Source organism: Seriola lalandi, unplaced genomic scaffold (assembly GCF_002814215.2).
Source record: "Seriola lalandi dorsalis isolate HSWRI2012SDOR001 ecotype SW California unplaced genomic scaffold, Sedor1 jcf7180002054692, whole genome shotgun sequence".
Lineage (NCBI taxonomy): Eukaryota > Metazoa > Chordata > Actinopteri > Carangiformes > Carangidae > Seriola > Seriola lalandi.
The window spans coordinates 626,198-640,501 of record NW_019525245.1 but is presented as its reverse complement, the minus strand read 5'-3'; the positions used below and the strand labels follow the sequence as shown (position 1 = coordinate 640,501).

The window sequence follows — 14,304 nt, the reverse complement described above, 5'->3', positions numbered from 1 at the left end:
CCACCAATTTGTAGCCAGTAAGGAAATAGAGGCAGGCTGTCAAAAAAAAAAAAAAAAAACCTTTTAACATGCTTTCACACACGATACCAGACCTATCATAGACACACATCAAACACATATGTGCACAGATGCCCACCCACCCACACACATGAATATCTTATTGTTGAGCTATGGGTATGAACGGGTCTTGTTGGAACATGAGTAAAATTAATTTTCAGATGATGTGCTGTAGTTCATAGCCTACATAGTCCACGTAATGTGTCACACGTTACCATTGCACTTCTCACAGTGATTGACCGCTGGGTGTTGTGTTGAGGTGCGGTGCTTGCTCCGCTGATCTACCGCTCCGCTGCCGCTGCCGCTCTTGCTATAAGGGGAGCGCCCCAGCCAACAGTGCTGCGATGTATGGCCGCTATATTTGTCTCCTGTCCGCTGCGTTTGTTCACATCTAATCCCATTTGAAAGACCGCCGAGGAACAGATTAATTAAAGAGGGGCGACCTCCTGGAGAGCGGGAGGTGAAACAGCCTACGGTGTGCGTCTTTGAACTGAGGTGAGCTCCCTCTTCATATGATTTGACTGTAATATATAACAGGCCTACAGCTCTGTCTTCCATAGGTCTCCCAGCTGTCTGTGAACATTAGACGATTTAGCTACCAGACAAAACATGAGAAGAGAAGAAAGGCGTGGGAATTTTGTAGAGCCAAAGTAATTGTCGATAAAATGACTAAATGCAACGGACCTTTGTTTTGGGTGAGATGCGTTTCAACATGAAAGGGATGTAATCGAAAGATACATCAAGATGTTTGTGCAATGTAATTTTTTTCCTGCAGTCTTCCTCACGACAAGGTAGGACAATAAGGCCTGTCCGATGGAGCTTATTGTATAGCCTAGCTGTGCAGCCAGGCCCGGACTGCTGTACAGATTATTACATTACTTTGACATTTTCTTATGTTTAAGGATATTGAGCAGTGGAGGGGAGATGTTTTTGACAATTTACATGTAAGAGTCCAGAATTTGAATGTATTCAATTGAGGCAACAAATCTGTCTTTGGGAGGGACCGATGTCTATCTATTGCATGTCCACAGCACTCCTTACCTCCTGGTGGGGTTGATTCAGCAGGTTTACAGCATTACTCTCAATATTGAAAACATTTTCATAATGGTGTGAATTTGAATTATATTTCTTACAGCATTCATTCTTATGATTACTTCTCTTCATATTCCACATAGCTTTGGTTTTTTTATTAGGCTATATCATGTTATGGCTGGGCAATTACTCAGTATTATTGTTTTTTCATGGGTTTACCATGAAGGTATCATAAGGCATTATAACTATTATCAAAACTAATGATTCAAAGTAAATTGTAAGCTACACATTTGAAAGGTTTTGCCATGCATATATGGTATTGCCTATGTTTTTATTTCATGTATTTCTTTGTTTTATGTTACAGCCAAGATAATTAGAGATTATTAGTCTGTGACTTGCAGTTTATCCAGAGGAAGTATACTGACCTGAGCAAAAGAAAAAGTTTAAATGGGAGTAACATTGTATAAATGAGTTGAAGTACACAGAGAAAGACTGAGCTGCATTGCTTTCTGAATGGCCTGAAATGTGCATGAAACTTGAACTGAGATTAAAGAAAATATACTATGAAGCTTGTGAAAAACCTGAATCAAGGAGTAAAAATCCAAATTTTTGTGACCTGCTTAAAATTTCGATGATTTTTTTACAGGAAAGTAAGAATGTGTATGAAGAGGCTACATGACACCAGATTTGAATGTTTATGTTTTCGTAACATCCCTCACAGTTTCAGGAACAGCTGGTGCTAAACTACAATGATTAATGGATGACTGCTCTGGGCTGTTGATAAGCTGCTACCAGGTTACTGTGCGTTTGTGTGATTGTGTGTCTTTGTGTGTCTCTATGTATTTGTTTGTTTATCTGTGCGTGTGTGTGTGTGTGTGTGTGTGTGTGTGTGTGTGTGCAGTCTAATCAGCTGATCTGAATCAGGAATCAGCTGCGTGGCCTGCTGCAGGTAATTGTTTCCATAGTGATGGTAACTGCTTAGTTACACCTGGTAAAAACAGGGATCATGGTGAGACACACCTACCACCTCTTATCACCTAAAGCTGTGTGGTGTGAACAATGGGGCAATTGCAGTGATTTAAAAAATGGACATGCTCCTGTTTTCCTCCTGATTGTGTGCTCTGTTTGTATGAGAGTGAACGGGGCAGTTGGAAGATACTCCTGCCACTTTGAGGCTCAGGTCCAGTTCTGTAAGTCACTGAGCTTTGGTAGTTATATTGTGTGAACGAAGACTAATTTCGAGTGGTATTGTGAATGACACTCAATACCAGAATCACAATGGCAATTGAAATGACAGCATTTTGATGTAAAAAATGTTTAAGCCAAAAATCTAGTTATGCCAGACAATGTGTGGCATAATGTTTATTTGTCTGTGCCCATTCTTGTACGATATCTCTTCAATTTTGGCACAAACATTCACTCGGACTCAAGGATGAACTGATTAGATTTTGGTGGTCAAAGGTCAAGGTTACTGTGACCTACAAAACACATTTTTGGCCATAACTCACAAATTCATATAATTACAACACAATTTAACACAAACACTGTCTAAAAGGATAAAATGATGAAGTGATGACATTTTATATCCAAATGGTCAAAGGTCAACTTCACTGTGACATCATAATGTTCTGCAAAAATACCTCTGGCCATTATTCATTGCTGTAACTCAGTTCCTGCAACCTGGCTGGTTGAGGAAGTAATATGGCAGCAATTCTAGTACAGTCTAATATATAGCTTTTATAGGAAATCAAAATGTTGAAATAACGTATCTTCTCAAAAAAAAAAATTTGTACATGAAATTATTAGGGTGTCCCATTTTTCTAATGAAGGTGCACCATTTTGCTAAAAAGAAAAGTCTCAGGACACATTGTCTTTGAAGAGGTGTCATCCATCCTGTGTTTAATAATTCCTTATTTCTTCTTTTGTGTTGTATAGAATATGTCTTACGCTATTTAGAATAGTAACATGTAAGGGGTTAAGAAGGGTTCAGAAAGTGTCCCAATTTACCAATACTCACCCAATAGACCTATATCTAATATACAACTTAATGTACACTGAGTATAGTCTACATCACTAACAGAACAAGGTAAAGTGCTTTTAAAAGTGAGAGATATCCAAACAGCCCAGCTGACTGACCATCCGGTCCATCTTCCCCCAACATTGATTGTTTCCAATTTGCACAAAAACAATAATTTGGTTGTCCCAAACCCCTGGGGGCTGTAAGACCACTCAAGCAGCTGATGAAGCACCATATGGATGCTCAACTGTGTTTCTATGAGATGATGCAATAGCTTGAATAATTTTGTATAGAATTTACACTTGGGTACTAGTCTGTGATGTTTTTAATCCTGTATATTATGACTCATTTTCCTTATTTCTTCTTGTTTCCAGATGGGGAAGGCACTCACTCATTTCTGTGACTATCTACATGGTTCCTGGAGATGTAGGTGTCTACAGTCGATACCTTTTCACTGACTGGATAGAGGCAGTTGAGTATATGTTTCTTATAAATGCTTTTTAAACATGCAGGGAGTTCTGGAAATTATGTGTAATTGCAGTAACTTGTAGCAGAAAGGAGCAAATCCAGAGGGAGAGCAAAAGAGTATCTACATATGTGTACATACATGTATACAGGTATAGGACATGAATGAAGAAAGCATCATGTAGAATCCTTCCAAATAGCCATAGTCATTATTATTATTATTATTGTATGTGACACACATATATTACTATGTCATAGTGAAACAAACAGGGGTAATAAAGGCTGACCGAGATGTTGGGGTCCTCGTGGCTCGTTAAACACATGAAGAATGAAGTCTGTTATTCGTAGAGAAAGTTCAAAAGTTACAGGCCAAAGAAAGAAAGAAAGAAAGAAAGCGTATACATTTACACTATACATTTAGTGCTTGATCAGATTAGATCATTGTCATTCAGCAAGACAATCAGCTTCTCTCACTGTGCAGAATGGACGTAATGGACAAACACTCATATTAATCATATTAATCTGTTTATCACAGCTGAAGGGAGGGGGAAAAGCTCAAGTTTAAACAAGTGATATATGTTAAAACATCTCCTTTCAGTAGATCTAGCAGAGACGAAGAGAGGGGAGGAGAGGACAAAGCTGCTGCCAGCATCTGAACTTCTTTGTTATAAAATCCTGACTTTAGATTTTACACTTCGATACTGAGCTAGCTGGTCTGAAACTTCAATCTGCTAACCCAGCAGGCAAGTGCCAAACTGCTTGTGTTTTACCCCTGGTAGCATGACTATTACTCTGCCTGAGCATGTGTAAAACCAATGTTACGGCCTTTCTGATTGTTTGGTGTGGTTCTGACGACAATTTCAATCCGACACTTTCGAGCAACATGGATAGATTTTTTCAAGTCAGTTTTAAATAATATGCCCATATGTGCGATGAGGGACCAAATCAACAGTCCTTTTTCTTGATTATAAAGTCTTCTAAGGTTTCAGGCATTTTGGTACGAAATTCGTCCTTTCTGTTTCCCCGGACAGTGTCTATGTCCCAAGCTTCGGTGGAAGGATAGTAACACAGAGAATTTCATACTAAAAAGACTGTAATTTGGAAAACATCCACTTGATTTGGCTAACAGAGACTGCTAAAGCCTAATTTTCAGTTCAACTAAAGCTTCAAATAATGTTTCTACACTGAACAAAGACTATGGATTTTGTCCCTTATCTCTTATCTTAAGTATGTGGTCTTCATGGCCAGTATGGACAGGAAGGATACTTACAGCAACCACTAACTCTGTTAACATACATATGAGCATGTGAGCATGGTAATATGAGAGACTTATTGTCCTTATCTGTGTCAGGTTTTAGGATGCGCTCCCTGAGGAAGACAGTGTTGCTTGCCATTCTGGTGTCTGTGGTGCTGGTACTGGCCCTCCTCCATTCGTGGCCCACTCGGGCCTACACCACAGTGGATGTGTGGCAGAGACCAGGGCAAATAGTAGAGAGAAATCTGGAGGAGAGGCTCCCAGAACCAGACCACCGATTAGGCAACATCCCATTTCATGTGAGGGATAATGTGGCAAGGTGAGAGTTAACACAGAGCAAATTTTCAACTACTTAATTGATTCAGATTTTTTTTTCTCACATACATGTGTCTCTGATGCAGTTTGTTGGCACGCAATGGGTGCGTATGTGAGGGTGAGAGTGGAGGAGTAAACCTGCCCTTCGCCCAACTCTTATTCCCGCGGGTGTCAGCTCACCCGCTGCACACGGCCTTTGAGGCCTCCGAGCTGGAGGAAATGAAGAGTCGACGGGCCAAAGAGTACAAGAGTTTCCAGAGGAGGTAAACGGCACCATAAAACAAAGATGTCAAACAATGTAGCCGGGAAAGCAGAATGATGAAGAAGCGTAAAAAGAGCAAAAAACAAAAACAAAAACACACGCTGTAAATGGCTTTTTAATCTGGCTTAAAGTACATTCAAGGTTTATTTATCAGATGCTAGATCTATCTTCAGTCATTCCTAAGATCATGGCCTTTCTGTCTCTGACATGTTGAAATCCATCCATACCTCCATATCACTTGTCTGAAATACTGTAACTCCTCCGCTCTTCATTTGGTATCACTCAAGATTCATTTTCCTGCTTTTAGCTGAACCACAACACAACAGCGATGCTCTTAACAAGATCAAAAAGGAAAAACCTTATAACTCATGTTCCTTCCTTCCTACATGAAATTGTTTTTTGCACAAGCTTTTTTCTCCATCAAAAACAAAATCACAAGGTGACAAGATCTTTTATTATTAGCTTCTATTGAATTCTTTGCCTTCTCTTTTGGTCAGTCAGTTTATGTTTTCAAAGTGCAAAATACACTCATTGAATATTAGGCACATTTGTACACTCACTCTGTTCCTGTATATGTGTGTCGATGTATGTTGCTACAGTATGCATCTTCCTGATGTGAACGTTTCCCCTCAGGTCACAGACACCTGCAGATATTCTCATTGTTGCAGAGGCTAACAATCCATTACAGTATCCTACACAGGGGTTGGAGGTACGGCCCCTGAAAACAATCATCATTCCAGGTGAGACTTTAGATAGGAGTGAGTGAGACTTTTATAAAAGCCTCATATGGTAAAATAGATCGCTAACTTGATAAAAGTTAAAACCGCTACGGTGAAACCACTATTATTGAATGTTCTATGAATTACTTCATACATTCATTCATGTGCCTCCAAACTGGCTGAAATCCAAGCAAGCTTCTCTGCAATGAACTGAAGACTTTCATAATATGAGTGGGAACTGTAAAAACCACACAATGCACAAAGGAAAAGATAGTAGCATCTTTATTCCTTAGAAAACACGTATACAGGAAGTGGATTAAATATATCTCAGTGCACGCAACAACTAAGTTTATAAATTGTTACCATATGCTTTCAGGCTTGGCCTTACACAACCTTCCCAGAGACCATTACTCAGTAAGTATTTCAGTGTGTGTACATGTTTTAAATATCTTGTGGCATTTGTTGTGCCTCTGCGCCGGCGACAGCCAGAGCTGAGAGCATATTGTTTTCGGGTTGTCCATCCATCCCATTCTCGTGGGATATCTCAGTAACGCCTTGATGGAACTTCTTCATATTTAGCAGAAACATCCACTAGGAATGAAGGATGAACTGATTTAATTTTGGTGGTCAAGGATAAAGTTCATCTGTGATCTTACGTTCTTGTGAATGGATTATATCAGGAACACCCAGTGGGAATTTTTCTTTACTTCTGGCACACTGCGACCTCAGACAACACGTTTTTGGCCATAACTCATAAATTCATACACTAATTATGACACAGTATAACTCAAATGTCTATAAGGATAAAATGAAGAGATGACATTTTATATTCGAAAGGTCAACTTCACTGTGACATCATAATGTTCTGCAAAAACACCTCTGGCCATTAATCAACACTGCAGCTGAGGAAGGGCAGATTGTGACCATATTTCCTGCAACTTGGCCGTTTGGCAAACAACCGTAATTCCAATTTCACCTACTTTCATTCCACCTTGCTGCAGATAAACATCACTGCCACGCTGGGAACGCTGAATGTGGCAGCAGAGGTGGACGGGGTGAAAATCAAAGGTGACGGTGAGATGCACATGACTCTGTCTAGCAGCCTCCTGCCGAACCTGAACCGACAGCTGCAGTTTGTCACCTACACAAACACACTGTTTCACCCCAGCACAGCTGACACAGGTGAGGCCTCAAACAGAACTCATCTTCTTTTTTTCTCGTCCGGTCTGGACTTACACTACCGTTCAAAAGTTTGGGGTCACCCAGACAATTTTGTGTTTTCCATGAAAACTCACACTTTTATTTATCAAATGAGTTGCAAAATGAATAGAAAATATAGTCAATACATTGACAAGGTTAGAAATAATGATTTTTATTTGAAATAATAATTTTAGACCTTTGGCATTCTAGCTGTTAATTTGTTGAGGTAATCTGGAGAAATTTCACTCCACGCTTCCAGAAGCCCCTCCCACAAGTTGGATTGGCTTGATGGGCACTTCTTGCATACCAAACGGTCAAGCTGCTCCCACAACAGCTCAATGGGGTTGAGATCTGGTGACTGCGCTGGCCACTCCATTACAGATAGAATACCAGCTGCCTGCTTCTTCCCTAAATAGTTGTTGCATAATTTTGAGGTGTGCTTTGGGCCAATCAAGCGCTGTCCACAGGGAATGGCATGGCGTTGCAAATGGAGTGATAGCCTTCCTTATTCAAAATCCCTTTTACCTTGTACAAATCTCCCACTTTACCAGCACCAAAGCAACACCAGACCATCACATTACCTCCACCATGCTTGACAGATGGCGTCAGGCACTCTTCCAGTATCTTTTCAGTTGTTCTGCGTCTCACAAATGTTCTTCTGTGTGATCCAAACACCTCAAACTTCGATTCGTCTGTCCATAACACTTTTTTCCAATCTTCCTCTGTCCAATGTCTGTGTTCTTTTGCCCATATTAATCTTTTCCTTTTATTGGCCAGTCTCAGATATGGGTTTTTATCTGCCACTCTGCCCTGAAGGCCAGCATCCCGGAGTCGCCTCTTATCTGTAGACGTTGACACTGGCATTTTGCGGGTACTATTTAATGAAGCTGCCGGTTGTGGACCTGTGAGGCGTCTATTTCTCAAACTAGAGACTCTAATGTACTTGTCTTCTTGCTCAGTTGTGCAGCGGGGCCTCCCACTTCTCTTTCTACTCTGGTTAGAGCCTGTTTGTGCTGTTCTCTGAAGGGAGTAGTACAGGAAATCTTCAGTTTCTTGGCAATTTCTCGCAGGGAATAGCTTTCATTTCTAAGAACAAGAATAGACTGTCGAGTTTCACATGAAAGTTCTCTTTTTCTGGCCATTTTGAGAGTTTAATCGAACCCACAAATGTGATGCTCCAGATTCTCAACTAGCTCAAAGGAAGGTCAGTTTTATACCTTCTCTAACCAGCAAAACTGTTTTCAGCTGTGCTAACATAATTGCACAAGGGTTTTCAAGGGTTTTCTAATCATCCATTAGCCTTCTAACGCAATTAGCAAACACAATGTACCATTAGAGCACTGGAGTGATGGTTGCTGGAAATGGGCCTCTATACACATATGTAGATATTGCATTAAAAACCAGACGTTTGCAGCTAGAATAGTCATTTACCACATTAACAATGTATAGAGTGTTTTTCTGATTAGTTTAATGTTATCTTCATTGAAAAAACAGTGCTTTTCTTTCAAAAATAAGGACATTTCTAAGTGACCCCAAACTTTTGAACGGTAGTGTACTTCTTTCTTTTTTTTAAATAATGGGAGAACATTTTTAAGTTGATTTAAGACCGTATCTATTTTCAGTGCTTTTTCATTTAATCTTATTTGCATAAAGCAAGCGTTCATTTTAGTATAAATCCTTTTTGGCTAGTACATAAATAATGAGTGAATCAGCCTCAGTTAGATCCTACAACACTAATAAACTTAATAAAAAGTCATTTTTGTTGTGTCTTGTAGTGCAGTTTGAGACAGAGGGGCATCAAGCTGTCTTCAGTATCAAGATCCGTCACGGTGTAACACCCAAATTGTACAACACTGGATCCAAAGGAGGTAAAAGAAAACACCAGCATATTGATAGTGTCCATAAACAAGGTCAGACATCATGCTATTCCAAAAAAACCTGGCACAGTAGTTTCCTCCAAGTTTCCTCTACCTGTTGTTTCATCTTCTCTCTGCAGACTACAATGTCAGTGCCCTCGTTACCATAGCTACAAAGACTTTCCTGCGTTATGATAAGCTTCAAGATCTTATCGACAGCATCAGGAGATACTATCCTACTGTCACCATAGTCATCGCTGATGACAGTGAAAATCCGAAAACCATCTCTGGGCCTTACATCGAACACTACATCATGCCTTTTGGAAAGGTACAGAAGTGCAGGAGATGCATACTGATGTTTTTAATTTTTCATTTCCGCCGTCGCTGTTGATGCTCTCTGGAGCTCAAACTCAGTGTCATGTGTTGTAGGGTTGGTTTGCCGGACGAAACCTGGCTGTTTCCCAGGTCACCACAAAGTACGTGCTGTGGGTTGATGACGACTTCATCTTCACAGCCAACACAAAGCTGGAGAAGCTTGTGGATGTTCTAGAGAGGACCACTCTGGATCTGGTGAGGGACGGACAGATTAGTCTGGTCATTTTGCAGAGATGTCAGTGACGTCAGTGTGTGTGTGTTTGTGTGTCCAGGTGGGTGGTGCCGTGCGGGAGGCCACAGGGTACACTGCCACGTACAGACAGACCATCTCCATTGAGCCAGGGGAGGAGGATGGCGACTGTTTACACATGAGGAGAGGATTTCATCACGTCATCCAAGGCTTCCCTAACTGTGTCGTCACTGACGGGGTCATTAACTTCTTTCTGGCTCGCACCGACAAAGTCCAGCAGGTCGGTTTTGACCCGCGCCTCGCCAGGGTAGCTCACCTGGGTGAGTACGCTGAAACGCCTCAGACACAGTAAAGATGGACCAGTGATATGACTGTATAGCTCAATACTATATGCAAGGATTTTTAGCATTTATCAATGTGACTGACAACTGTGAAGAAAACTATGGCTAAGCTAATAACCCTTGGATTTAATAACAAGCGTTTCCAGAAGGAACAGTTATCACATTATGAATGTAGAAGACCAGATGAAATACCTTTTCTTGCCACTGTAGTTACATACACTGCTATAGTGTGAAATTAGGGAACGCTTAATTTTTTCTTAGCACATAAAAAGAGAGATTAAGACAAAGAGAGATAAATAACTTTTCATCAGAAGGTTAACATGATGCTAAACTTGATATCTGCTGATGAAAACCATTAGACTTAACACAACTGCATAATCTTCAACACACACTTTCCAGTGAAGTGTTCCAGTAATTTATGTTTTATAGATTCTTATCTTATTTCAGTTACTCCGATAGTATCATATATCAAGATAGTTTTTGCTAAGTTAATTATACTGTGCCAGCATCCCAGAGTCACTGCACTGCTATAATTACACTACACATACACGCATTAGAATTTATTTAATTCAATTTATTTTTAATATCCACTTCCCTCTTTTCCTTCCTTAGTTTTGAGGTTGTTAAAATTCTCTTATTTCAAGTCTGTCTTCATGTAAATATAAGTTTACACTGCCTGAAACGTCAATGTTTTTACGACTGCACAACTGCATCAAATGGAAATATTCTCGAGGTCTTGTACATCATTTTTTATTTTATATTTTATTATATTTTTCCTATAGATGACAAATCAGATATTTTTGGAAACTTCAAACAAGAATTTAAAATAAAGATTTGTTGGTTTGAGGAAAGTTTGGTTGAGTTTTAATGACATTAAATAAAAATGAATTTGAATGTGTTTGGCTGAATTGTTGTGTTTGTTTTTCAGAGTTTTTCATCGACGGCCTGGGATCTCTCCACGTGGGCTCTTGTGACGATGTCATCGTCAATCACGCAACCAAAATCAAACTTCCCTGGGTCAGCCAATCAGAGAGCGACAAGACTTACGCCAAGTTTCGTTACCCATCAGCCTCCTCTGACGCCACACACACGAAAAATGGCCTCCTGTTCTTCAAAAATCGATTTCAGTGTTTGACTCATAATTAGTTTCTCCTCTCCATCCTAAGGTTCCTCCGCTCTTCTTGAGTCGCCAAAGAAGATCTCCTCCACTGCATCCTGTCAGATAAGATTTCAGACAAAGACTTTTGTTTGCCTTCTCTTGAAAACCTTGAAACGGTTTGGCTTCACCGCAGAGAAAATGTGCCATTAGAGCAGTATTATAGTGTTTATTCTGTCAGTGCCCAGCTCTGCGGCGAGCTAACAAGTCCTTTTACACTGTAAATATCCAGAGGCCTGCTGTAAGAGTTCAGGCGCTCTTCTAGAGTGGAAACACTAGAAAATCAGCTGTTGTAACAAGCATATCGTCTTGTTTACACAGTTAAATCGCAGCTTAATCTTGATTGATTCAAGGTTATAAAGGTATTCCGCTTTTTGTTTGTCAAATCTTATCTGACTATACATCCTCGTGTTGTTTATAACACAGAGACAAGCTTTGGGAAAACCCAACAGGTAGCATCTAGACAGTCTGAGTCACTTCATTGTCATCTTATTGTAATGTGAGTAGAGGTGTGTGTCCTCCTTCAATTTGCACTATAAAAAAAAGAAAAAAAACACTGAGCTTGGAGAAGCAATAGTGACTCAGTTAGAGTCTAAGAACGTAAGCGAGGAGAAAAGGGACACATCCCAGAAAGTGACAATCCTGTAGACACACAGAGTATAGGTATCATCATCTTACCAATGCCACATGAAGAACGCATTCAAAACTTTTCACGTGTGGTACCTACGCTCTGTGGCTGGCTGGTCGTGCCAAAGGTGTGGCTGCTTTGGGGTCATTTTTATCTTGTTTGTGTTATGGTTTTGCTGGCCCATTACCCAGAATCCTCTGTGTCGTTTGTGAGCGATTAATCACATCTGAGGAGGAGAAACCTTTGGTCCCATCCATCTGGAGTCACGCCTGGTGTTACCTGATCTGGGAGCAGCCTTGTTTTTTGTCTTCTGCTGTTTGTCACTCTCCGGTTTTCTTCAAGGAGCATCTCAAAAGAGCGTTTCTGTTCAGCGCACGCCGATGAATAACAGTGAAAGTGATTGCATCTTTACCTGCTGCCTAAAAGAATGGATGAACCAAAGTGCATGTTTATTATCTGTCATTATAAAACAAGAAAAGGGGGGTGGGACAAGTATTAACGAAAGTTTGACGATTATTTGACATCTTGAAATACAGTATTAGTTGTCAGAGCATGAGAGGAAAACCGCGAGGAGTGACACCTAGTGAGACAAAGTCAATGAAACAAGGTGAGACTGTGCGGCACCAAGGCTTGAAAGTCCTGTTTTTAAACTGACGGCTCCTCTTTGGAGAGTTAGTGTCTGTCAAAGACTGTGATACACTCATGCCTGAAGTGAAGATGCTGTTCTTTTATACCATGGCCTTTAGATGGCGTCTTCCCGTCATGTTATTGTTTGCCAGTAAGTCAAATTAGTTTTTAACAGTCATTTGTTATTAGCAAAGAGGTGCCAGAGATTTATAAAAGGATTTTTTTTTTTTAAATCTCGAGAGGAATATTTTAAAACTATCTTGTGCGATGTTTTTGTCTGTTATGGATTTTTCTTTCTCTTCACCAAAATGTAACGTCACCTCCGAAGACAGGAGCAAGAAACTAATTTCATCGGTGAAACTATTATACAAAAGGCTTTTGTGCAGTTGTGTGTTCAAAGATTTGTCTCATGTAAGGATTTGTAACTGTCGACAGATCTGTAGCTGAGCTGAAAACCTTTTTTCTTTTTCTTTAACGGTGATATTTGTGTTCACACAGAAATCTAACTTGCCTGCTTCACCCAAAAACCACTGATGTGAGTCTTCTGATCACGGCATAATGACTATTTTTATTTATGTATTTCAAATGTTGACATATTAAAATGTCTGTGGAAAAAAAAAAACCTCTATCATATCCAAAACATTTGTGCTATATTTCAGGGGTGGCGAGGTGAAAGGGTTCAGTCTATATTATAGTCAAGTGACCTTTGAGGCATCTCTGTCCAGCTCCAGGAAGTGTGAGACTTTCATTATAAAACAGAAACGTCTTCGAGCACGAGTCGTAGTTATTGTGTAATTTTTATCATCGCTCTTATAAATATTGGACTGTGACTTCTGAACCCACAGTACTCAGTTTATGTTTCACATTTACTATTTGGTGTGAATATAATTTGATATTTGTTTGAACAAGACAAATTCAATAGTTGGCACCTCCATCATGAAGTCTTGGGTTCATATGATCTTTCACATCAATTCAGTCATTAAATATGTGACTAATGCCAAACAATTGCTAAACGCATTCCAAGAGTAAATGTTTTTTAATGAGGATGAGGAAGAAAAATGAGCCAATCAAAGCAGCTAAAGTCTCAAACAGTTAGATGATGAAATAGTAAAAAAGCAGAACTTTATTGTTTATTTTGGTACCAAAATGTTAGTTATACTGATGCACAACAACTGAATGAGGCATCAGTGAACTATTATTAGTCACATATTTGCCAGAAATGAATGTAAATAATATTGGGACATAGTTTACTGAGAGGGAGGTGAGCAGTGATTTGTGGCGACAGGGTCAGGAAGTGTAGATGCACTGTAAACTATCTGTTTATGGCAAAAGGCCAAAAAGCAAACAGACACATCTCTGTTGTTGTGCGGGAATGTGAAAGTGTTTATAAGAAGCAGACAAGTCGTAAAAGATGCTGTTAATTGCAACCTCACTTGCACTAAAGCACAGTGTAAATGAAGAATGGGCCATTGGGACTTGATGCGTCACGCGGTCAGACGGCTGTCGGCAATAACAAGCTAACCTGTGACGCTCAGTGTGTTGCAGGGAATTGAAGGGGCACCAGGTAGTAGTTCACCTGGAGTGGACTGCTCAAGTGCTGCAAGGCCTTTACAAAACCATGTGGGGCCACAGAGAGGATACAAACAGGAATTTTGTCTTTGTGTTTTCAGAGGTGAAGAGTAACAGCCAGCAGTGGGACTTGTGGATACTTCAGCAGGGCAGGTGGTTGTTTCCACACAGTTAAAAACAATGAAAAATGTTGTGAGTTGTTTTTGTCCTCACAGCTCACGGCTCCACCTTCCCGCCTGT

The 14,304-nt window shown here is 40.1% G+C and overlaps 1 protein-coding gene across 4 annotated transcripts; it reads left to right on the top strand.

Annotated features, from left to right (window-relative positions):
• Nucleotides 1–182: 182 nt before the first annotated feature.
• b4galnt1b (beta-1,4-N-acetyl-galactosaminyl transferase 1b) lies at nt 183–13,266 on the top strand. 4 transcript variants are annotated; one of them, XM_023423682.2, is made up of 13 exons: nt 184–552; nt 3,481–3,532; nt 4,170–4,314; nt 4,923–5,145; nt 5,228–5,404; nt 6,037–6,143; nt 6,499–6,536; nt 7,124–7,304; nt 9,098–9,190; nt 9,319–9,506; nt 9,608–9,748; nt 9,826–10,063; nt 11,013–13,266. In XM_023423682.2, exons 4-13 carry the CDS (start codon nt 4,931–4,933, stop codon nt 11,228–11,230), a joined length of 1,596 nt encoding a protein of 531 aa, XP_023279450.1. In that variant the 5' UTR covers nt 184–552; nt 3,481–3,532; nt 4,170–4,314; nt 4,923–4,930; the 3' UTR covers nt 11,231–13,266. The 4 variants fall into 4 exon arrangements, with proteins under 4 accessions (XP_023279452.1, XP_023279450.1, XP_023279449.1 ...); XM_023423681.2 differs by having other exon boundaries at nt 3,481–3,577; nt 4,173–4,314; XM_023423679.2 differs by having other exon boundaries at nt 3,481–3,577.
• The last annotated feature ends 1,038 nt before the right edge of the window (nt 13,267–14,304 follow it).